This window comes from Notechis scutatus, chromosome 1, assembly GCF_049901735.1.
Source record: "Notechis scutatus isolate UNSWTSFEM ecotype Mainland chromosome 1, rNotScu1.2, whole genome shotgun sequence".
Classification (NCBI taxonomy): Eukaryota; Metazoa; Chordata; class Lepidosauria; order Squamata; family Elapidae; genus Notechis; species Notechis scutatus.
In genome coordinates this window covers 13,153,028-13,178,545 of record NC_142009.1, presented here as the reverse complement: position 1 = coordinate 13,178,545, position 25,518 = coordinate 13,153,028, and the positions used below count along the sequence as shown (strand labels likewise).

Genomic DNA, 25,518 nt, shown 5'->3' with positions numbered 1-25,518 from the left:
CCTTGGGACTGTTGCCTAGCAACTGGAAATGCAATCTCATTAGGACCTAAAATAGGTACAGGCCTCTGTGGAGGGGGCAGCAACATTTGCATGCATGCATGCATCTGTTGCAAAGATTTCTCACTCAGGTTCCCATCTTCCCTGGCGTTTCCTCTTAAAAAGCAGAGGAAAAGGTTGGGGGGAAACAGATGAAGGTTGTGGATTCTGCAGCAATGTTTTTGGCACAGCTAAAAAAAGTTTCTCCTTGAGTAAAGGTGTAAATTTAGCTAGCATTCTTGGTTAGTCAGATCTTGGGACACTGTGCAATCTTGTTTGGATTTATTTCTGGAATAAAGACACTTTACTAAAATGTTGTTTTTTTGTTTTGTTTTTGCATGCTAACTCATGACTCACAAACATCCCCGCACATTTACTGTATGTGCAGATGAAACATTTTCTAAACCAGTGTCTCATCTACAAGCCAGGTTCCCCAATTGTTGAGCATGGTTGTCAGATTCGAGGGCCGGATGCATCGCGTGCTGACCACATCCATGCCCAGTTTAGCCAATGGGGGGGGAAAGTCACAATAGGTCACGTGAAGCCACTGTGACGATGCGAGTTTGACCCTCCGGTTTACAGTATAACACCTCTCTGAGGTTTTGGGGTTTTTTGCACTAACCTTTTAATAGTGCAAAAGAGAAGCAGTCCGTTTGCTTTAGTGGTTTCGTGGTTCAGGCACCAGACTAGAAAGCAGGAGGCTATGAGTTCAAGTCCCGCTTTAGCCATGAAAGTCATCACTTTTAAGCCCCTTGAAAGCCAGCTGGGTGACTTTGAGATAATCCTGAAGAGACTGTGAGTTCTAATCCTGCCTTAGCCATGAGAGATGGCTGGGTGACTTTTGGGCCAATCCCCAGGAGACTGGGAGGTCTAGTCCCATCTTCTGCATGAAAGCCAGCTGGGTGACTTTGGGCCGATCCTTCTCTCTCAGCTCAATCCACCTCACCGGGTTGCTGTTTTGTGTGGAAAATAGGAGGAAGGTGTGTGTTTGAATCTGTTCGCCACCTTGAGTTATTTGTAAAAATAAGAAAGGCAGGATGCAAATAAACAACACCCCTCCCCATAATACCCTGTTTCCCTGAAAATACAACCTACCCTGAAAGTAAGTCCTAGCTTGAATTTTACACGTGAGCCCAATATAAGCCCTACCCCCCAAATAAGCCCTAATTAAGATCCCATCCACTCTAGAGTAGACGGGTAAAAATTAAGCTAGGGTGGGGATCGGATGGTGGTAGAGCTGCCCTACTACTTATCTTTGGACAGGCCTCACACACCCCGACACCTGCCTTGCCGGCCCATTTCTTCAACAGCCAGCAAGGCTGGCAAGGTTTTCCTGGAGGCCTTTGTAGCTGATAACAAAGCTCTGGATCGATCCGGAGCTCTGTTATTGGCTGCAGAGACCTTCGGGAAATCCTTGCCGGATGCAGAAGAAGTTCCTGAAGGCCTCCGACAGCGAAAAGGAGGCCGAGCTGACACGGACAAGTGAGGTTAGTCAGTGGATGGCATCCCCCCAAAATAAGACCTGGTGGCAAAAAAAAAAAAATAAGAACCCTCGACCAACCCCGGCTCTTCTCTTTCCCCTGCAGGGAGTCGAACTCTCAGGGTTATCAGCTGCCATCAGTCACTTCCTCAACTGCTTCCTAAGCTCCTTCCCTAACCCTGTGGGTCACCTTCCTGTCGATGAGCTGGTCTCCCGGAAGAAGAACAAGAGAAGGAAAAACCGGAACTTGGGCACTGCCGACAACACCGCCTGGGCTGTGATGAGTCCCCAGGAGCTGTGGAAGAATATTTGCTCAGAAGCCAAGAGTTACTTCGACTTTGGCCTGGAAATGTGAGTGGAAAATAAAGGGGGCAATTGCACTCCATTTTTTTTAGTTTAGTTTAGTTTACTTTATTGTCATTGCACCTCGTACAATGAAATCAAACACCATCTTCAGTGCACCTCATGACCATGAAAATAAACACAAATAGACATCCTTCACACTCCACACATTGAACTGAAAATTCCCAACACCACACCAACACTGCACTAAACAGTAGAATATAAAAGAGCTACTGCCCTGGGATAGAAGCTTTTTTTCCCCAGCCTATTTGTCCTTGTTTTTATTATCCTGTACCGTCTGCCAGATGGTAATAGTTCAAAAAAAGGGTGCCCAGGATGAGATGGATCTTTGAGAATGTTTTGAACTTCCTTAAGGCAGCGGGAGCTATAAAGCTCTTCCAAAGAGGGGAGAGGACAACCAATGATCTTCTGGGCAATGACATTAACCCTCTGGAGCAGGGGTTGCCAACCTTTTGGACCTCAGGGACCACCAAACTCATAATTTTAGATCCCAGGGACCACTAACTGTTCTGTGGGTGTGGCCTAATTTGTGGGTGTGGCTTGGTGGTCATGTGACTGGCTGGGCATGGCTTGTATGTAAATATTATAAATATTTATATAAATATTGATTTTTTTTATAAAAAAAGAACAAATTTTACCCAAAATCAGGCAAAGCAGGCAGGCAGATTGAGTTGCTCACAGATTCATTCAGAGATCTATCTATCTGCCATTAGCTAGCTCAGTCTGTCACATAAAATTTGCTTGCAAGCAAACTCACAAAATTAACTCACAACACACCACGCATGTAAATATTGATTTTTTTATAAAAAAGAGCAACTTTTACCCAAAATCAGGCAAAGCAGGCAGATTGAGTTGCTCACAGAATCATTCAGTGATCTATCTATCTCTGCCATCGGCTAGCTCAGTCTCTCAAATTTGCTTGCGGTGAGTCTGCACTGAATTTGCTTGCAAGCAAACCTTCAGTCCTAAGGGAGGTTTCGGCTGTGCTGAGCCAAAGATCTAGAGACTAGCTAGAAAGCAAGAAATGCAACCATTTCCTGCTTCCTAGCTAATCTAAATCTCCTGGCACAGCAGAACAGCTGATGGTTGGAAAAAGGAAAAATAGCAATTTAGCAGGCAAGTTTACCGGGTAAGGAGTGAGTGGGGGGGGGGAGGGTTCCCCGTGGGTGGCGCAGCCCTGTGTTTCTGCGCAGCCTGGATTAATTGCTTTGTGGGGGTGCTCTGGGGGTGAGATTTTTCTGCTGCCCACCAAAATTTTCTCACGGCCCACCAGTTGGCGACTGCTGCTCTGGAGTGCTTTCCTATCTGCCACTGTGCAATTGGCAAACCATACAGAGGTACGATAAGTTAAAATACTCTCTATGATGCAGCGGTAGAAGGTCACCAGCAGTTTTTCATTCAGTTGTTGTTTTCTGAGAAGTCTCAGGTAGTATAACCACTGCTGGGCCCTTTTGACCAGGGCTGCAATGTGAGCACCCCAGGACAGGTCCTCTTTTATGGTAACACCCAGAAACTTAAAACTGGCCACTTGCTCCACTCGGTCTCCATTGATAAGCAAAGGCTGAATTTGACTTCGAGATCAAGCCAGCAGTGTACAATTTAAGATCTCAGTGCCTTTGGGTATTTTACAGATGTTTCAGTGAAATTTCTGTTGCTGAGCAAAACAGTTGCTCAGTGAATTTTGCCTCATTTTATGACCCGTCTTTTCACAGTTGTTAACAGTGAATCACTGTGGTTTGTTAAGTTAATAATACAGTTGTTCAGTTAATCTGGCTTCCCCATTGAACTTGGCTTGTCAGAAGGTTGCAAAAAGTGACCCCATGACCCCAGGACTCTGCAACCATCATAAATACGAAGCAGTTGCCAAGTAGCCTGAATTTTGATCACATGATTCTGGGGTTGCTGCAAGCGTGTGAAAAATGGCCATAAGTCACTTTTATCAGTGCCGTTGTAACTTTGAGTGGTCACTAAATGAATTGTTGTAAGTCGAGAACTACCAGTAGCCTATTTTCCCTTCTAGACCCTTTCTGTATACAGTGGCTGTCACATCCAAGCTGTGAGCAGATCCAGAATCCAGCAGGATGCTTCTGTTGTGTCCCTTGGCACTACATAACCTTCCTTGATTCTAGAGCCCCTTTTCTCAACCGTAGCAAGTTGAAGATGAATGGGTTTCAACTCCCAGGATGCATTGCTGGCTGGGGAATTCTGAGCATTGAAATTCACCCATCCTCAATAGCAGCCAAGTTTGAGAAACTCTGTTATAGGAGGCTGGATCTAGTACATTATAAGTTGAAAAATCCTTAGCTATCAATCATGGAAGCCATCAGACACGTAGGCAGCTTTTTAGGATCTGTAAAGACGTTTGTCTATCAAGAACAGGGGTGTCAAACACGATGCTCGTGGGCCGTATCTGGCCCTCGATGTGGTCCTGGAAAATGTAAGGGGCCAGTCCACATCTTTTGGCCCTGTCTACCCAATGCAAAGGGGAAACATCGGGCCAGCATAGCTTCAGCCCAATCTCCCCAATGTGAAGAGGAAACATGCCAGCAGTTTTGGGGAATGGCGTCAAGCTGGCCACGCCCACCCAGTCAGCCACGCCCATCCAGGCAGCCATGCTTGCCCCGCCTCCCAAGATCAACCACACCTTGATGTGGCCCTCAATGAAATTGAGTTTGACATCACTGATCAAGAGCCATAGGGAATGACAAGAGTCATCCCTCTTGTTTTTCGCTCTTTCCACCATTACAAGATCATTGAGCATATGAAGTGTTTGATAAGCTTTCAAATGGAAAGTTGCATCCCTGTTGTATCATTTGCCATTGATTTTGGGCAGTGCCATCTCAGAGAGAGAACGAGGACTGGGCAGCCTCCAAGTAAGGACGTCCCCTTAATTTAGGATTAACATCTTTCTGGAGATTTTGGGAGAAGTAGGAAGCTCTCTAAAGGTAAGGGAGAGAGCAAACCTGGAGAAGGTTTTTTTGGGCAGGGACAACTAACTCTGAAAACCCCACCGCCATCCTTAGGAAATTGGTAGAGCCTCTCCACAAGGTCCTCTCATCTAATTGTAAACCACCCACAGTTGCTTTGCAAAGTGAGTTGAGCAGCAGATAATAAATTTAATAAAATAAATGTTCCTGCTGATGCAGCTTCTGTCCAATCAACATTTGCTGAAATTACTGTGCCGAAACAAATTTTTCAACTTGGCCAAAATTCTGTTCCAGCTGTGTCACTTTTATGTGCTGATTTTCCATTCTGCAAGAACCAGGATCTTTGTAGCATTAGCCCCCTGAGCTAGACTTCAGCCTAGGTCACTTTTTTTTAAACATCATTCTTTTGAATAGTCGCTAAGTGAATTGTCATAACTCGAGGACTACTAATACCAAGTAATTGGAGGGGGGTAAAAAAAAAACTAGAAAAAGCTACACTGCTTCCATAGTGTTGCTACTGGCTTGGATCTCAAAGGAGCATCTTTACCTTAATGGAGGAGCTTGTCGATACTTGATCTGCTTCGTTTTCTGCTTCCTCCTCTTGACGTCTATTTCCTTTTGCAGCGAAAGCGTTGATCAAGCAGTAGAAATGTACAACATACAGAAGATTACCCTGTTGCGGGAGATTTCTCTCAAAACTGGAATTCAGGTGAGATCGGCATGCGTAAATCATTGTTCTGTTCGCCACACCTCACTTCTTCAACCTAATTCTAAGGAACCCAGGAAGTCGCTAATATTTCATGCACAAGCTCGCCTTTTCAACCTGCACACCTTCCCAGTATGCCATTCTCCAGCCAGCAAGGTTAACTGTGGCAGAGTTTTGAAGACTACGGGATGACAAAAGCTACCTTAGGTCATCTCCTTAGCATCTTGTCTGCATGATTTGGGTGGTGGAGACAGTCATGAGATTAATTATTTAGAATTCTTTTATACCAGCCCAATGTTAGTCGTCTCTGAGTCGTGCGCAGCATAAATCAGAAACATCATAAAATATAACAAATGTAAAAAAATTGTCATATTTTGGGCAAATCCAGTTCAAAGACCATCTTTTGGGCCTTCTAGAATAAGAGTAGCTTCAAGCCCAGCCACATCTCCAAGGGAAGAATATTCCCAGGTGTGAAAGCTTTCCTTGAAAAACCTTCATGTACAAATGGGGATTCTCCCTGGGAAAGTGCCCTTCCCTCCTGAAAACCTGGACTATATCCCAGCACAGCGTCCAGGCCCTAGGATCAGGGGTCTGCAACCTTAAATATCCAAGGAGCCATTTGGACCCGTTTCCCACAGAAAACAAAACACCGGGAGCCACAAAACCTGGGTGGGTGTGGCCAACTCAATGTCATTCACTCCCACCAAGTCACATGACCACCACCCCCACCAGCCATGCCTACCCGGGGGCGGGGCGGGGCCAGCCAGTGGTTGGATCATCCAACAGGGAGCCGCAGGAGAGGGCCCAAAGAGCCGCATGCAGCTCTAGAGCCACATGTTGCTGACCCCACCTTAGGTAGCTGAAGGTGATCTAGAGGTCCTTTTCCATAGGTCTTCCTGTGGACTTCAGGAAAGTCTAGAAAACTGGCTTTTGTACATTTCAGATCCTGCTGAAAGAATATAACTTTGATAACCGTCACAAGCCAACATTCACTGAGGAGGACGTCCTCAACATTTTCCCCGTTGTGAAACACGTCAACCCCAAAGCTTCGGATGCGTTCCACTTCTTCCAGAGTGGGCAGGCAAAAGTTCAACAAGGTGTGAACTCCTGATGGAAGTCTCTTCCAAGCTTCACGTGGGAAAGGAACAGTCAGTGGTGGGAGTGGGTTGCTGATTAAATCCAATGTTGGTTCCCTTTGAAATGAGTACGGTACCCTTTTTTCCCTAAGTTCAGTTCCAGGAATATAGAGACCACAAGGATTCAATTGTTTTGTCCCCAAGGTGCTTTTTCAAGAGGCAACTGGACTTTCTGATTTTTCTTGGATTTTTCTTGCTTCTCTTCCAAGAAGCTTCTTCAGCTCTGACTGGATGGTGGGGAGTGGAAGGATTTATACTCCTTGCAGACAGCTGGTCAATTGCATTCTTTTTAGCGAGTCGTTGAGGCCACTTGGAGGTTTATCTGTGTTGTTCTGGTTCACCTGAGTGGTGCAAATGGGTGTGGAGCCTTCTTGGAACTGTTGAAAGGAGTGTGTTGCGGAGGTAGGTTATGCCGAAGGATATGATATCAATCTACTCCTTTCAACGGTTGCAAGAAAGCTCCACGCCCTTTTGCACCACTCAGGTGAACCTGACAACACAGATAAAAACCTCCAGGCGGCCTCAGCGAGACTCTAAAAGAATGCAAATGACCAGCTGACTGCAAGGAATATGAATCCTTCCATTCTCCATCATCCAGTCAGAGCTGAAGAAGCTTCTTGAATGAGAAGCGAAACGTTGTTCAAAGAAAAACAAAGTCCAATTACCTCTTGAAAAAGAACCTTTGGGACTACCATGAGCTGTATGAGTGAGAATCTCCATAGAAAGAATCAGTTATTTATTTTATAATTTTAAGGCACCAGGTTAGAAACCAGGAGCCTGTGAATTGGGCCTGAAAGCCAGCTGGGTGACTTTTAAGTCAGTCCCTTTCTCTCTCAACCCAATCCACCTTACGGGCTTATTGTTGCAGGGAAAATAGGAGGAGAAAGAGTATTAGGTATGTTAGCTGTCCTGAGTTATTTATAAAAATAATAAAGGCAGGAAATAAATTAATAAATGAGCTAACGTGGGCATGGGGAAACTGTGATCTTGCGGATGCTGCTGAAAGTCAATATTTCTCAAAGTTGGATCTGCGGGGAATTTTGTTCCCCACAGAATTAGTGGTAATTTTGAGCCTTATAACCTGGGTATAAACTAAGGGTGAAAAATGTTGAGGAAGCTCTTAACTTCCTCAGGCTGGCAAACAACAGATCTCCTCTTTAAATGCCCCACCATCATCAGCTGGCTGAACCATATTATCTACCCACTGCCATAAAGATCAGGAATGTGGATTTAAAATGAGCAAGAAGGAGAACCAACTGTTGCTTCTTAGAAAAATGGATTTGCAAGCGAGCAGAGAGCTTTCTGCAACCCGGTACATGAGGTTAGTATCTTCAGGGAAGAGGATCTTATTTTTTCCATCTCTCTCCTAGGTTTCTTGAAAGAGGGTTGTGAATTAATCAGCGAAGCCTTAAACCTGTTTAACAACGTGTACGGCGCAATGCATGTGGAGATTTGTGCCTGTCTTCGGCTGCTGGCGCGCCTGAACTACATAATGGGTGATTATTCAGAGGTATGGAGAAAGAGGAATCGGAGTCTGTTTATTCTACATAATTGCTAAGAGCCTTGGCAAATCAAGACACCGATACACACCTGGTTTTGCATACCTGGCAGAGGGTTCCCTTCTGTCAGTCCTAAGGATGGATGGGCTTTCACGCTTAGCATTAGTCGGAAGTCATTGCCACAACTTGTAGCATCCATAATTCATGCACTTTTAACAAATGTTTCCTTCTGTTCTGCCTAATGGTCTCCTTAAACCGGGAGGTGCCAAACTCAAGGCCCACGGGCCAAATCAGGCCCACGGGGTGTTTAGATCTGGCCCACGGGGCCACCTTGGAAACAGCAAAGGACTGGCCTGCAGTGTCTCTGCCAGTGTGCCGAGGGCCGTGTGCCGAGCTCCGTTTTCACTGGCAGGGGGCTGCAGGAGGCCATTGCGGCCGGAAATGGAGCCTCGATGAGTGACGTCGAGCTGGCCACGCCCATCCCAGCCCCTCGAGGTCAAATACAACCCTGATGTGGCCCTCAATAAAATCGAGTTTTTGACACCCCTGCCTTAAACGAACTCCTGTCTGTTGCGATAAAATGGCCAGCTATAGGAGAGAATGTTTGTAGGTCAGCGCTACTCACTGATAACGATACCTAGTTTGGTGATGAAAGGTCTGCAGGAAAACAACCAGAACTCAGAAAACACCAGGAACTCCACATGGCAAGCTGTGTATAAGTCCTGGTCACCAGCGCCAAAGATATTGTTGAACTGGAAAAGTTGCAGAATAAAACAGATAAAATGTCTAAGAAACCAAAGCAGTGTTTTACCTAGAAGAAAATACCAGTGTTGGGGAGTGAGCGTGGGGAGGAGTAGCTTTGAATTTCTGGTAGTAAAGTGTCCTGGGGAGAAAGTGTATACTGAAAGGATGGCAATGTTGTGCCCAAAACAGTCTTATGGGACCAGGAGAGGGGATTGTCAACATTCTTAGGCAGGAAGCAGGCCCTGTGAAGCATTATGCGGAGGAGATCCTTGAAGCATCTAGACTAGGAGTGTCCAATCTCAAACTTTTAAGGTTTGTGGATTTCAGCTCCCAGAATTCCCCATGCTGGCTGGGGAATTCTGGAAGTTGAACTCCACAGGTCTTAAAGTTGCCAAGGTTGGACACCTGATCTAGGCGCTAAGCCAGGGATCCACAACTCCTGCTCCATGGACAAGCACTGGTCTGCGGCATGCCAGAAACTGGCCAGTACAAACAAATGGAACCCCATCTGCGGGATGCAGGTAGCACATGAAATCACCTCACCCCACCCCAATCCACAGAAAAAACTCTCTTCACAGAACCAGTCCCTGGTACCCAAAAGGTTTGGGGCCACTGCGCTAAGCCATGTAGATCAGGTGTCCCCAACCCCCAGGCCATGGCCGAGTAGTGGACCGTGGCCTGTTCGGAATTGGGCCCTGTGAGTAGCAGGCCAGAGCATGCGTGCACACAGCTCAGTTTGTGCAAGCAGCAAGCCAGTAGTTTTTAGTTTTAGTTACTTGATTGTCATTGCACCTCACACAACAAAGTCAAATGCCATCTTCAGTGCACATTATGACTATGAAAATAAACATAAACACACATCCTTCACATTCTATACATTGAATTGAAAACCCTTGGTATTGCATTAATATTGCACTATGCAGTAGAATTTAATAGAGTTACTGGCCTGGGATGGAAGCTGTTTTTCAGCCTATTTGTCCTTGTTTTTATTATCCTGTGCCACCTGCCAGATGGTAATAGTTCAGAAAAATGGTGCCTGGGATCAGATGGATCTTTGAGAATGTTTTGAACTTTCTTAAGGCAGCGGGAGCTATAAAAAGCTCTTCCAAAGAGGGGAGAGGGCAACCAATGATCCTCTGGGCAATGATGTTAACCCTCTGGAGTGCTGTCCTATCTGTCACTGTGCACTTCGCAAACCATACACAGGTGCAGTAAGTTTAAGATATGGGAGATAGTAGGCACTTGGATGTGTGCACACTGGCCTGCCACTCGTTCAAGTCAAACTGTGTGTTTGTGTGTATGTGTGTGTGCTGGCCCACTGCTCACACAGTCCACTTCCCCTCTCCACCATTCAACTGGGCTGCCAAGCCATAAAGGTTGGGCACCGCTGATGCAGGTCATTTTAGTTAATGACAAGGACTATCATTTATCCTCAGCAACCTGCTGGCAACCAGTACAGCATCCACAGCCGTGTTTTTTTAATAGAAGCCCACTGCGTTTTGTATTTCTGATAACCACCAAGGGCAGCCCCATGCACAGTGTGTTGCAGTAGTCTATCTAGAAGTTTATTTAAAAAACAACAACAGGTTTCTCCTCCTTCACAGCAGCTGTAGCCACACCCTCTTGGTTATAGCTTCCCCTGCACAAAATGGGAGCTTTCCGATAAATGCCAGGCACAGCAGTTGATTTAGTTTTCCCAAGTGCATTTTCTTCTCTGTTTTAGGCCTTAAGCAATCAACAGAAAGCGGTGCTAATGAGTGAAAGAGTCCTGGGCATTGAGCATCCCAACACAATCCAAGAATATGTAAGTAACATAACAAAGGAAGAGGGCTGGTGGGAAGGACGCGGGTTGCTTTCTGTCCACGTCGTAAACGGAGATCTGAAAAACTTCGATCCACCACAAGCACAAAGTCCAGAAGCGGTTTCCAAGTAGAAACAAAAGTAAAGCAGTGAGTTTAGCCATCTCTGCTAACTCCATCGATGGAACTTTGATTTTGGGATTTACCGATTAGATAGGTTCCTTGTTATTCAAATGGTAAGTTCATATTATTATGTAACGGTAAAAAAATTGAGGTTTGATACTATTATCTTATCCTATTGCACCAAAGGGAGTCGGAAATCAAAGGGACTTTTGTTTTGTCCTACACTTTTCCCTTCCCTTTCCCTTCCCTTATTTCGTTTTGTCCTACACTTTTCCCTTCCCTTATTTTTCCACTATTTTCTTTGGTATCTTTGTATTTTATATTATAAACTATTTTTTTTTTTTTAAAAAAAGAAGATTTGATCAAGCGGACACCGTGGTGGTCCAGCCGTTGTGTGTCTGAGCATTTCTCCCCTTCCTTTACAGATGCATCTTGCTTTGTACTGCTTTGCCAACAGCCAGTTGTCCACGGCCCTCAATCTGCTGTACCGCGCACGCTACCTCATGCTGTTGGTATTTGGGGAGGATCACCCAGAGATGGCCCTTTTGGATGTAAGTTGCCTCTTCAGCTTTGCTGATGCTCTGGGGGAAAAAAGTGGATTTTTTTTCTTCAGCTTTTGATGCTCGTGGGGTTTGTGGCCTTAAGGAGGGAAAATTGCAGGGGTGGGCGGCTACCGGCTCACCCCGGTTCGGGCAAACTGGTTGTTAATTTTTGGCCGATTCAGCGAATCGGCCAATCCCACCCCTGGCTGGCCTTACCCACCCCACCCCTCCCAGGAGTCCCAGATAAATGCAGGGCTTGCAAGGAGACTCGGGGAGGCCATTTCGCCCTCCCGGAGGCTCGAAGAAAGTCTCTCCGGAGCGCAGGGAGGGTGGAAAGCGGGCCTCCCAGAAGTTCCGGAAGGCAGGAAACGGGCCCATTTCCAGCCTCCAGAAGGCCTCCGGAGCCCGGGAGGCCATTTTCACCCTCACAGAGGCTCAAGGAAAGGCTCTGGAGCCCAGGGAGGGTGAAAATGGGGCCCCATGGCCCCGTTTTCACTCCCAGGCCAGGGTGGTTTAGGACAGGGTCCCAAACCTGGCCCCTTTAAGACTTGTGGACTTCGACTCCCAGAATTCTCCAGCCAGCTTTGCTGGCTGGAGAATTCTGGGAGTTGAAGTCCACAAGTCTTAAAGAGGCCAGGTTTGGAGACCTCTGGTTTAGGAGACCAACTAGGCCCCGGCCGCCATGGCAACCCAGCAACTCCCACCCAGCAACCGGGCAGAGAATCTGGCTTCCCCGTGGACTTTGCTTGTCAGATGGTTGCAAAAGATGATCCACATGACCACGGGACACTGCAAGCGTCATAAATTTGAGTCAGTTGGCAAATGTCTGGGTTTTAATCGCATGATCAAAATGTCACAAGGGTCATAAGTGTGACAAATGGTCATAAGTCACTTTTTTCAGTGCTGTGGTAACTTCGAATGGCCACTAAGCAAACTGTTGCAAGTCGAGGACTGCCTGTATATCCATTACCACAGCTCACAAAAACTGTTTGCCTTTTAATAAAATGTGTGAGTTGGAAAAGGCATGACCCGGTTCCGGATTTTTTTTAATTATTATTTTATTTATTTTGTTTAGCAGTAAACTGGTCGTCCTTGGTTTTTCCTCTTCTCAATTTAAAACAAATCCATTTTGAGAAGTTAGACGTTTAAAATAAAAGGGGATTAAAATAAAGGGGATTTAAAAGCACTGAGCTTTACCACGGCGGGCTCATCTGCAGATTCACAGATGCAAAGGCACCCAGTGGGTAGGAAATGATGCACTCCTTGGATCACCAGAGTGTTTTGTGGGGTAAATAAAGCCCCAAGCTTAGCCATCTCTTCGAACCGTGCTTTACTCATAACTTTCTGCTTTGCCTGACCTGTTTTGGGAAATGAAAATTGTAACTCCCTTGTAGCTGCTTATATGCTCCCCCTGGGGCGAGTGTTGCCATCCCTCCTCCGTTGAGTGATTTATGTCACTCTTTGTCTTAATCAGATCTAACAATCCAGGACTGCTTGCAGTCCCCAGGCGCTTTCTTTTAACAGGCACCAAAGCTCTAAATGTTGTTAGTATATTGTAGTTTTGATGGAAGGGGGAGACCATTAACTAAATAACTGGAGAGAAGCCAGTAACAGAGTTGGAAGGGACCTTGGGGGGTCCAACCTCCAGCTCAAGCAAGACACCCTAAAACATATCAGACAAATTGTTGTCCAACATCTTCTTAAAAATCTCCAGCGTTGCAACATTTACAACTTCTGGAGGCAAGTTGTTCCACTGATTAATTGTTCTAACCAACAGGAAATTTCTCCTTAGTTCTAGGTTGCTTCTCTCCTTGTTCAGTTTCCATTCGTTGCTTCTTGTCCTTGTTTCTGGTGCTTTGGAGGCAGCCCCTGAGATATTGGAACACTGCTATGATGTCACCCTTAGTCCTTCTTTTCATCAAACTAGATATACCCAGTTCCTGCAACCGTTCTTTGTATGTTTTATGCTCCAGTCCCCTAATTGATCTTAGTTGCTCTTTTCTGCCCTCTTGATTTTAACGTAAGCATTGAAATGTACATGAAATTAAACAAAAGGTGGTTTTCCTTACTTCTGTACTCAATATTTTTAGAGTGCAGCCTGTGGCCTCTCAAAAGTTTGTGCACACCTCCTTGTTGGGGTAAACAAATGGGATAAATTCACATGTTCTGCCAAAGCTTCAATCCAGGTCAATCAATACAGTGGATATGTGCAGATTTCAAACCGTGCCTAAATGCATAAACGGATAACAGATCATCAGAGTTGGAAGGGACCTTGTAGGTCATCTAGTCCAACCCCCTGCCCAAGCAGGAGACCCTACACCATTTCTGACAGTCCAATCTCTTCTTGAAAGTCTCAAGTGATGACCATTTACGGTTTAGCTTAGCTAAGATAGTAGCTGGATTCCGATATCACACTCTGTATTGAAGCACCTATGAACCAAATGTCCTGGTATTAATTAACTCACTGAACTACAAAGGGGCAAGGTTAAGGTTAAACCTAGGCCAGGCATGCATAACAGAATAACAGAGTTGGAAGGGATCTTCTAGGTCATCTAGTCCAACACCCACCCACCCAAGCAGGAGACCCTACACCATTTCTGACAGATGGCAGTCCAATCTCTTCTTGAAAGCTTCCAGTCATGGAGCTCCCACAACATAGATCCATACAGATGCTTCTCGACTTAAAGCCACAGCGGAGCCCAACATTTCTATTTGCTAAACGAGACAGTTGTTAAGTGAACTTTGCCCCATTTTACGACCTTCCTTGCCACAGCTATTAAGGGACTCACTGCAGTTGTTATAACACAGTTGTTGAGTGAATCTGGCTTCTCCGTTGACTTTGCTCGTTGGAAGGTCGCAAAAGGTGATCACACATGACCTTGGGACAGTGCAACTGTCATAAATACATGCCAGTTGCCAAGCTTCTGAATTTTGATCACATGATATGAGGTTGCTATAACAACCCTAAGTGTGAAAAAGAGATGTCACTTTGTTCGGGGCCATTGTAACTTTGAATGGTCACTAAATGAACCGTTATAAGTCGAGGTCTACCTGTATTCTGCCAATAAAGCAGTGAAATCTTTAATCCAAAACCCTGATGTATAAGCAGAACTTAAAAATTGGAAAGTGTTAGGCCGGAAATAATAGCATCGGATTGCAAATTCTTTGTTCAGTCTTTGATATTGGATCCAAAGCTGGTGTTTTGTATATGTAATCCTCAACTTACAACCATTTGTTTCGTGTCCATTTGAAGTCACAGGAGCACTGAAAAATAATTCATGACCAATCCTCACACTTAACAATTGTTGCAGCATCCCCACAGTCATGTGATCAAAGTTTGGGCGCTTGGCAATTGACATGAACTTATGATGGTTGCACTGTTTTGGGATCATGTGATCTCCTTTTGCGACCATCCCAGCTGGCTTCCAACAAGCAAAGTCAATGGGGAAAGCCAGATTGGCTTAATGACCGTGTGATTCACTTAATAACCACGACAAAAAAAAGGCCATAAAATTGGGCACCACTCACTTGAGAACTACCTTGCTTAGCGACGGAGTTTATGGTCCCAGCTGTGGTCAGAAGTCGCCCTACGTATATGTTGTGATGGATTCTTTGGTGGTCCTTCTGTGATCTGTTTATAGAGATCAACCCAGAGCTGAAAGTTTTCCCTGTTCGCTCTAACTGGCACATGATCTTCATCCCTAGAACAATATTGGCCTGGTCCTCCACGGAGTTATGGAATATGACCTCTCACTGCGATTCCTGGAGAACGCGCTTGTGATCAACTCCAAATTCCACGGGGCCAAGTCCCTAAAAGTTGCACTGAGGTGAGATTCCTCTTCCCAAATTCTGCCAACAGGTGACAACTGAACACCCATCCTGTGTAGAAACCTGCATGAATCTATTCAGGGTATGCCAGCAACTGGTAGAGGTAACCGTGGAACTGAAAGTATTCAAGAATTATTGTTCGAACCACCCACACAAAGACACAAATGGTCCCTTCAACAAAATGATGTTCCTCTTACAGATTTTCCAATAATCTCATGCCATTTGGCACTTTCCCTTCTTTCTAAATAATCTCATGTATTTTTCTAAATAATCTCATGTATTTTCCTAAACGCTAAAAGGGAACCAACGTCTTCTCTTGATAGATGCCTGTAGAAAATGCTGCAGAAGGCAAGGGCCATGCATTTTATTTGTTTACATCCCACTTTTTATATTTTTACAAATAAAATGGCAAACAGATCCCAACAGACACCTTCCTCCTCCTATTTTCCCCACAACAACAACCCTGTAAGGTGGGCTGGGCTGAGAAGAGAGGGATTGGCCCAAAGTCACCCAGCTGGCTTTCAGGCATAAGATGGGACTAGAACTCCCATCTCCTGGTGATTGGCCCAAAGTTACTCAGCCACCTTTCATGCCTCACAGTCTCCTGGTGATTGGCCCAAAGCCCCGTCTTTCAGGTCTAAGGAGGGACTAGAACTCAAAGTCACCTAGTGATTGGCCAAAGTTAGCCAACCACCTCTCATGTCTAAGGCAAAATTTAAACTCGCAGTCATTAGTGAACAGCGCAAAGTCACCGGCCATCTTTCATGCCTCAGGCAGGATTAGAACTCAGTCTCTTAATTAGCGATTGGCTCAAAGTCACCCAGCTGACTTTCAAGGGGCTTGAACTCATGGTCTCTTGCTTCCTAATCTGGTGCCTTAACCACTAGACCAAAACTGGCTTTTAAGTAGGCTAAGTGGGCTTGCCTCTAAGAGATGCTGAGTATCCACTCTTCCACCACCTCAGCTGCAGTTTTGCACTTCTCGTTGTCTCACACGCACTTTCCTTTTCAGGGATGCATAGAAACGTTTTCCCATCTTCCGTTCTTGTATCTGTCTTTCAGCCATCACTTGGTAGCCCGTGTCTATGAGAGTAAAGCTGAATTTCGGTCAGCTCTGCAGCACGAGAAAGAAGGCTACACCATTTATAAAAACCAGGTTGGATTTTGGTTTTTTTCCTTGCTTGGCTTAATAGAGTTGAGTGTCTTCCAAACTTTCAAAACTAAATCTGCAGGTGACTGAGTAATGTAATTTGAAAGTGATCGTTCTACCAGGCGTTTGCCAAGAGGCAAGATCCAGTTCACAATCGGGGGGGGGGGGGGGAAATGGTTGAGGAACAGGGGAATGGCCAGCGAGTACATTGGATGTCAGGTAGCAAAGATCCCATTCAAATTGGGTAGTTAGCACTGGTTCAGGAGGGTTGTTGAGACGCTGAGCAGGAGTTTAGCCAGCCCATGTTCGAGACCCGTGTGCTGCTGTGGGGTGGGGTTGAGCTCTCGTCCTTTGCTCCAGCTCCTTCCGAGGACATTGAAGGAGCTCCCCAACTGGGCGTCCCCAGGGCAAGAGTGAGGCCACCAGCTAATCTTTCAACCCAGAAGTGCCTCGGTGCACAAGTGTGCAAAAAAAAGAAGGGGGGGGAAAAAAGCATTTGTTTAAATGTTAGGATCTGTGGACAGGATATTTTCTAGCCAAGTGGGATTTCTTACTCTTTTAAGACTGTTCTGTGTATTTAAAAAAGAAAACTTTGAAAAGAAAACAGGCCCTTTCCCAAAATTTACTTTCTTCGTGCTGTACGGAGACATTAGTAGTTGGACAAACGGGAGCTCTCTTAGAGCAGCCTTGTTAAAGTCCGCCAGGATTTACGCTGCCAAGATGGAAGGCCCCTGTCCCTTAGACGCTGTTGACCTCTGAAGAGCACAGTAGTTGGATACTGCACATTCAAAAACATTCAAAGACATGTTTTTCTCTCTGCTGTTTGATGATTGCAGCTGCAGGCATGTTAGCCACCATACCTAGTTAGCCACTGAGTAGAAGAAAAATTGCTCTGAATGCAAGGCGGTATTTTATTTATTTATTCAGTTACCCAAATTTCTATTCCGCCCACCACCCTTGCATGCCTCTGGCGGGTTACAAATAAAACAGTGAAATCATATTAAAAAAATTATAGTTAAAAACAAAGTTAAAAAACAGATTAAAACAAAATTTTTTAAAAAAAGAACAATTGCAGAGGAAGCACCTTCAGCCCAACAACCACTTGATGGGTTGCATGGCACTCTTAGATGCACACACACCCCCAGGCCAGTTGGCAGAGCCAGATCTTAAGCCAGGAAATTGGGGGTCTGCCTCAACCTCTATGGGCAAGGTGTTCCATAGGAGGGAGGGACGGCGGCCGAGAAGGGTTTTTCCTAGATCCGCCAGTGAAAATTCTTTAACCGGCATCATCCTCAATATACCCTCCTTACCTGCCCAGGTAGGATGCCTCGATTCATTGAGGCAAGAGGGTTCCTCAGATAATTTGGTCTCGTGCTGTGAAGAGCTTTAAAGGTAATGACCAACATCTTAAATTGGCTCAAAAGTAAACTGGCACTCAGTGCAGCTTCCTTGGCAGAGGTGTTACATGAACAATCAAAATTGAACTCTTGGAGGCACAGTGGTTAGAACATAATAACAGTTGAAAGGGATCTTGGAGGTCTTCTAGTCCAACCCCCCTGCTCAGGCAGGAAAAAACCCTATCCCACTTAAGGCAAATGGTTATCCAATCTCTTCTTAAAAACATCCAGTGTTGGAGCATTTACAACTTCTGGAGGCAAGTTGTTCCACTAATTAATTGTTCTAACTGTCAGGAATTTTTTTTCCTTAGTTCTAGGTTGCTTCTCTCCTTGATTAGTTTCCATCCATTGAATACAGTATTGCAGGTTACTGGTTAGAATACAGTATTGCAGGCTAGCTCTGCCCACTGCCAGGAGTTCGATCCTGACTGATACAAGATTGACTCCATCCTTCCAAAGTCGATCAAATGAGGAGCCAGACTGTTGGGGGCAACATGCTGACTCTCTAAACCAGGGGTGTCCAACCTTGGCAACTTTAAGACTTGTGGACTTCAACTCCCAGAATTCCTCAGCCAGCAAGCTGGCTGAGGAATTCTGGGAGTTGAAGTCCACAAGTCTTAAAGTTGCCAAGGTTGGACACCCCTGCTCTAAACTGTTTAGAGAGGGCTGTCAAGCGTTACGAAGCGATATAGAAGCCCGAGGGCCGTTGCTGTTGCACATGCCGCAACATTCCATACTGGCTGCAGCTTCTGGATTCTCTTCGAGGGTAATCCAACGTAAAGCACATTGCAGAAGGTTTCCTTTTAATTCCTCTTTGATGCCCATGTGTCTTTTTCTGCCTAGCTTGGTGAGCATCATGAGAAGACCAAAGAAAGCTCAGAGTACTTGAAATATTTGACTCAACAAGCTGTGGCCCTCCAACGCACAATGAATGAGATCTACAAAAACGGATCCAACGCCAACATTATGCCCTTGAAAGTGAGTTGCTGAAAGTTGTCCCCATCGCAGGGGTTCCCCATCCCACACCGGTCTGTGGCATGCCAGAAATCGGTCCGCGCAAACAAGCGAAAACCCATCCAAGGGATGCAGGCAGTAGTTGAAACCACGCCCCTTCCGGTCCATGGAGAAACCTCCTCCATGGAACCAGTCCCTTGTGCCCAAAAGGTTGGGGGCCACTGCCCTATCAGGGATGTTGGAGATGAACTAGGATGGCCACTCCACTCTGAAAATGGGAGAGGAAGAGTAGAGGTTGGGTTGGGTTGGTTCAAGCCAACCTCTACTCTTCCTCTCCCATTTTCAGAGTGGAGTGGCCAGCCTAGCTTTGGAAAGTAACCTGTGCAAATGTACTTCACTAAGCTTGTCCACTTTCTTCTCCACCCTGTTAATAAAGGGGTTTGGTGTCCTTGTTGGTTGCAGCTCTTCTTGACTGGTCTCGCCCACATCTTTCGGTGCTTCAAGATCTTGTCCGATCACGTCTGGTCTATAGAGTCCCTCAATAATGCAAAATCAAAATTGAGGATAGAATGTTATTTTTCAGTAAGGAGTGATGCAGTGACCCAGAGGTGGGAGTTCTCAACTCACAATGAAGAGGCTGTGAGTTTGATCCTAGGCAGAGGCAGATTATTTCTCACTCTGGGCACACTCAGAAATATCTCTGCTGAACAAAACTCCACATTGGTGACAGGAAGGGCATCCGGCCATTAAAACACTCTGCTAGCTCCATTCAGTTGCCCAGACTTCACCCGGCAAGGGATTATGGGGTAATTAAATGAAGATGATGATGATGAATATTATTTTTCAGTAGCATCCCTTTTCCTTGGGTTGGGGGGGAAATTAAATAAAAGTTAACAGGTGCACGAAGCATTTCTTAGAAACATTTATTTTCACATTTATTTTGCCTTAACTAATTGGCAATTAGGAAAAAAAAAAATGGGCTCCAGATTTTTGGCCTGCCCCTGCAGGAACATCACCGCCCTGCACCCTGCATCTGTCCTGTGGAAGGGAGGGATCCCTTTCAGTTGAAAGATGTTGAAGATAGATTAGCTAGTTGGTTGGCTGTGCAGGGATTTGAACCAGTGGTGGATTCAGCCGGGGTAATAATAACCGGTTTGGTGAACAAGCGCTCCGCAAGTGCGGCCCACACTTTAAAAAGTCCATTTTCAGCTCTAATACTTAACCTTCAACTGCAGCCCCTGTGAATAAAACAGCTGAGGCGCGGCAAAGCGCTCTTCCACTCGAATCAGCTTTGGTCTAAAACAGGGGTGTCTAACCTTGGCTACTTTAAGACTTGTGGACTTCAAGTCCCAGAATTCCTCAGCCAGCTTTGCTGGCTGAGGAATCTGGGACTTGAAGTCCACAAGTCTTAAAGTGCAAGGTTGGACACCTGGTCTAAAAAGGCAAGTGGGTTGTGTGTGTGTGTGTGTTGTTGTTGTTTTTCTTCTAAAACATTTCACTTCTCGTCCAAGAAGCTTCTTCAGTTCTGAGTTGCTGAAAGTTTATTTATTGAATTTACACTGCTGCCTATTCGCCCATGGTGACTCGAGGTGGCTTACAGAATGTAAAACCATATTTAAAATAAAAATAAAAAAATAACAAAAAGAATCAAATAAGTTAATAAAGTACAATAGAACAAAATGTGTAGGGGGAAAAACCACACACCCCAACTCCCACCCACCCCCGCCCCGATGACAGCAGATCACACGAGGCATTGGATGGGCTCCATCCTGTTCTGGGTTCCCCAGGCCCGCTGGCAGAACCAGGTCTTCAGTGCCTTCCAGAAGAGTATTAGAGTGGGGACCATTTTAATCTCTGGGAGAATGATGTTCGGGTAGACCTGTGGAACCCACAGGCAGGAGTGGTGGATGTGATTGACAAGGTCCCTCAGATAACCCAGTCCCAAGCCATGAAGGGCTTTAAAGGTGACAACCAGCATCTTGAATTGCACCCGGAAGCAAATCGACCTTTATCCAAAAGGTCTGCCTGCCTACCTACCTATCTACCTACCTATCTACAAATATAGATCTATCTATCTACCTATCCATCCATACATTCATCCAAAACAGGGGTACTGATCCAAAAGGTCTGTCTGTCTTCCTGCCTGCCTGCCTGCCTACCTACCTACCTACCTACCCACCCACCCACATACATACATACATACATATATATATGTAACAAGCAGCTCCCGCAGGAGAGTTGTCCCCTATCACAGGGGTCCCCACTCACCGGTCTGTGGCATGCCAGAAACCGCTCCGCGCAAACAAGGGAAACCCCCATCATCCAAGAGTTGTAGGCAGTTAGAACTTCTGAGTTAGAGCTGAAGAAGTTTCTTGGGTGAGAAGAAAAACGTGAACTTGGGTTGTTTTTCTTTTCTTTAATGTGGCACTAAACCCGGCTTGTTCACCTCCTAGTTCACAGCTCCCAGCATGGCCAGCGTCTTAGAGCAGCTGAATATTATCAACGGAATACTCTTCATTCCACTAAGGTAAGGCTTACAACCTGACACTGGCCGCCTAAGGTTGCTTCACTTCAGGCCAAGCAGCAGGTGCAGTTCTTTTGAGGAGGCTTCCATCAAGTTTGCAAGTTGTACGTAAGGGGTGGAAGTTGGGCAGAGACAAATCATTTTTTTTTTCCGTAGGTCTTCAGGGACTGGCATGTTTTTTACTGCTTGAATTTTGTCTTAAAATTTCCCCCCTTCTTCTCTTCCAAACATCCTTTGTTCCTCTTATCTGCTCTCAGCCTTTTTTCCTAACTAGTAAACCATAGTAGACTTTCCCAGGATGTTTGCTGAGTTTATCAGTTAAAAACATATCTTGGGGCATTTTTTTTTCTTTTACTGCACACAACTCATTTGCACAAAATTCTGGTGCTAGATATTGATTGGCCACCATAAATAATATTTTTATGAGTTTTAACATACATGATCAGTGGAGTGAGAAGAAGATCTCACCTCCACTCCATTTATGTATTGGTTCCTATTTTGCCCAGGTTTTATTAACTTTTAATGCTCATTTTTTTCCTGTTTTGACATTTTAATATTTTATATTGCTATTATGATGTGAACTCAGAATAGCTTGACTTTGGCATATAAATTTAATGTAAATCTGTCTGCCTGCCTATCAATATCTATCTATCTATCTATCTATCTATCTATCTATCTATCTATTTATCTATCATCTATCTATCTATCTATCATCTATCTATCTAAAAAAAAAACAGATTTATCTATCCATCTACCCAAACAACTTGTTTCTTTCAGCTAGGTACTGTTTATTTTTATTCATTTATATTTATTTTTAAATTTATTCATTTATATTTTTTTAATTTATTGGCCACCCATCTCACCCCAGGGTAACTTTGTTACACACATTTTACACAGGTTCAGCTTACGGTCATTCGCACACACACACAGCCCCGGAAAAAAGGCCTCACACAAATCTCTGAGACACAAATAATTCCTTTGAGTACAGGGAGGCCCAGTGAATTTAAAATTATAGCAAAACTTTATTGTATATATGTATATAATTTGCTCTTTCTCACGTGTACACACACACATACACCCCTCCACATTTACCCACATCCTCAACTAGGCAGGCAGTTAACTAGCCAGAGAGAAGGAAGCTGCCATACCTGGATCCGAAGAAAACTCAAGAGAAGCGGGTTGGCTTTCAGGGTGCCTTTTATCCCCTCACAAGACCTTGCTTTATACTTTCACAAGAGTGACAGTTACTCTCACCCCATCGATTTACAAGTCTGTTAGCTATTTATGAGTCTTTGGGAGGGTTTTCCCACCTTGCTTTATCTGGTACACGTTTCATTTTTTTACATTCCCCCCCCCCCCCTTCGTTTCCTGATCAGCCTGGTTCCTTCTTAACTACTTAACCCTAAGGGACAGTGGTGGGATTCAATTTTTTTTAAAACTACCGGTTCTGTGGGCATGGCTTGGTGGGCGTGGCAGGGGGAGGATACTGTAAAATCTCCAGTCAGAGGCGGTATTTGCCGGTTCTCCGAACTACTCAAAAGTTTCCGCTACCCGGTTCTCCAGAACTGGTGAGAACCTGCTGAATTCCCCACCTCCGCTAATGGAGCTTTTCCTGGCTTTTGCCCATCCTGCTTTTATGTGCTTGCTTCATCTTTAGTTACAGCAGCTCAGGGCCTACTTTTACAGTGCCCAAATTGACGCTGGTGGCCCTCTCCATTTCAGTCTTGATAGTTCTCCTGGCCAAAAAATGTCCCCTTTAGATTCTTGCTTGAAAGAAGGAAGACAGCCTAGCTTTCTTTGGTCCAAAATCATCCCTCTTCCTTCTGATAATTTGCCTCTGAATGGAAGCTTCATGCCGAGGGAGTCATCCCTTATTTCTCTTTCTCTTTCCACAGCCAAAAAGATTTAGAGAGCCTTAAGGCCGAGGTGCAGAGGCGGCAGCAGCTGCAAGAATCCTTCCGGAGCAGCGATCAGCCGGAGACCGAAGAGAAAACCCCCGAAGAGGAAGACCGAAGCCAGCCTACCCATCCCAACACCCCTTAGAGCTTAAAAGAGCTTTTTAGTTCACTGGTCCTCACCGCAGAATTTGCCCCAAGGTGGTTCAAGCCTCACCCTGGGACAATTTTGGCAATGTTGTTTGTTTCTGGGGAGGGATAACTTTTTGTTTTGTTTTGTTTGTGTTTGATTTGCACTGGTACAATGAATATACAATGCAAAAGAACAAAATTTTGAGAAGTGAAGTCTACCTGTCTGTAAACTGCCACCCGCAGGCATCTCAGGTGGCGTGGAACAGCAAAGGTCTGTGTCCCAAAAACGGCCCAACTAGACGTAGATGCCGCATTGAGGTGGCGAGAGAGGAAGATGAGGGGCAGGAGACGAATGTTGCGTGTATATGTGTGAGTGTATCATCCATCCATTTCTACTGTGTACATAAGAGATTTAATTCCAAGTGAGGGATAATATAATATTTCTCAGGTCATTTTTACGTTGACTTTAAACAAAAATGGACATTTAACTTTGCAGAAATTTTTGGCCACTACCCCACCACTATGGATTTTAAAGTGTATTTTTTTCCCCTTCCCCTGCTTTCTTCCTACCTTTAAGCCTCAGCCCCTTAAAACACTGTTTAGGTGTGCGCAACATTATAAATATTATATATTAAATATAAATTCAGCCATATTTTTATCTGCAGATTGATTTTTTTTTTAAAAAAAAAAAAGCCCAAATGGATTTGGTACGGGAGAGATAAAACTTTTTGAGGCACATAATTTCCCCCCCCCCCCACTTACTCACATTTAGGAAGAAAAGCCACCGTGTTTTCTATTCAGGTGCCACGTTTAGCTTTATTTTAGGGGAGGGCAAAAAAACAACAACCAGGGAGCATTTTATTATTTTGGTTTGCAACCTTTGTCACGTCCCAGGAAAAAAAAAAAAGAGTGCCTAAATAAATTCCTTCGGGTATACACACTAGATCAGGGGTGTCCAACCTTGGCAACTTTAAGACTTGTGGACTTCAACTCCCAGAATTCCTCAGCCAGCTTCGCTGGCTGAGGAATTCTGGGAGTTGAAGTCCACAAGTCTTAAAGTTGCCAAGGTTGGACACCCCTGCACTAGATGGAATGAGATAAAAACGTCCCAAAGAAAGTACAGGAACCGGAATGTTAAAACCCACTTTCTCCTTCCCTCCCTCTCCCACTCCCAAGCATTTGCAAGTGAATGGTTAAACGGGGGGCCCAGAGTGTGATGGGAACGAGAGTGCCACTGACTTCCACTGACCGCCACCGAGTTCCAAGGGCTTGGGAAAAGCTGATCGTCTCTTACCACCCTTGAAATCTGTCGGCTTCCCCATCATCACCACACTGTCCCGTCCCATCTGCCTCTTGGCTAATCCTCAGTGCCTGTGTGGTCTCCCTGCCCTTCCCCCCCCCCCCCCCATTCCAGAGGAGGGGGGAACCATTTGCACAAAAAGGAAAACCACTTGCCCAGAGCATCCTTGGAACAGAGGGTGGGCGTGGGAAGTGGGTGGGAGAGAAGCAGTGGACACGTGCAACCAAGAATGCCATCATTGGGGGGGGGGAACTGCCCCAGCAGTAGAATCGAATCAATGTCTTCTTTTTATTTCTAAGGTTTATCTGTGAATGTATTAAAAACCAAGAATCATGAATCTAATGCTGCATCTGCTTTCATTTCTCTTCTCTCTGTGCGAAGACACAAATTTTCATCAGGTAGAGAAGTACAGGATCAACATGGTGTTTTGAGTGGGGGGGGGGGGAGCAGGCTGTCTTCATAGCTTTACTTTGGGGCCAGTCCTGCTTTTTCTGAAAAGGCAACCTCCAGTGCTGAAAACAGAGACTTCTCCCAGTGGTGGGATTCAAAAATTTTCACTACCGGTTCTGTGGGAGTGGCTTGGTGGGCGTAGCAGGAAAAGGATGCTGCAAAATCCCCATTCCCTCCCCACTCCTGGGGGAAGGTTACTGCAAAATCCCCATTCCCTCCCCATCCCATTAGCCTGCTTTCCAGTTCCGTTCTCCTGTGCAGGGCAACCAAAGAAGACCCAGCCGATCAGCTGGGACTCGAGAGATGGGGGCGGGGCCAGTCAGAGGCGGTATTTGCCGGTTCTCTGAACTACTCAAAATTTCCACTACTGGTTCTCCAGAATACCACCTCTGCCTCTCCCCCACTGTGGGTCCTTGTTTTTCTAGGGCAGGAGTGTCAAACTCCTGTCGTCCCGTGACGTATCGTGACTTTTTCCCCTTCAGTAAAGCGGGGGTGGGTGTGGGCGTGGCCAGCATATGACTCATATGGCCTGTG

General features: G+C 45.4%; 1 protein-coding gene and 1 long non-coding RNA gene across 3 annotated transcripts in view; one reads left to right on the top strand and one right to left on the bottom strand.

Moving 5' to 3' along the window:
* CLUH (CLUH binding protein of NUMT mRNA) overlaps window positions 1–24,080 on the top strand; it is a 94,669-nt gene extending 70,589 nt beyond the window's left edge. For both annotated transcript variants that reach the window (XM_087957316.1, XM_087957322.1), the window contains exons 16-26: window positions 1,623–1,867; window positions 5,431–5,515; window positions 6,456–6,609; window positions 8,019–8,158; window positions 10,615–10,695; window positions 11,239–11,364; window positions 15,061–15,182; window positions 16,245–16,338; window positions 18,573–18,707; window positions 21,137–21,210; window positions 23,103–24,080. In XM_087957316.1, the coding sequence (XP_087813442.1) occupies window positions 1,623–1,867; window positions 5,431–5,515; window positions 6,456–6,609; window positions 8,019–8,158; window positions 10,615–10,695; window positions 11,239–11,364; window positions 15,061–15,182; window positions 16,245–16,338; window positions 18,573–18,707; window positions 21,137–21,210; window positions 23,103–23,250 (1,404 nt within the window). In that variant the 3' untranslated portion in view covers window positions 23,251–24,080. The remainder of the gene's footprint in view (window positions 1–1,622; window positions 1,868–5,430; window positions 5,516–6,455; window positions 6,610–8,018; window positions 8,159–10,614; window positions 10,696–11,238; window positions 11,365–15,060; window positions 15,183–16,244; window positions 16,339–18,572; window positions 18,708–21,136; window positions 21,211–23,102) is intronic.
* LOC148132678 (uncharacterized) lies at window positions 23,987–24,875 on the bottom strand. Its single transcript, XR_015747977.1, has 2 exons — window positions 24,319–24,875; window positions 23,987–24,174 (listed from the first exon to the last, which is right to left on the bottom strand). It is a non-coding gene; the product is annotated as an uncharacterized LOC148132678 (long non-coding RNA).
* Window positions 24,876–25,518: the final 643 nt, after the last annotated feature.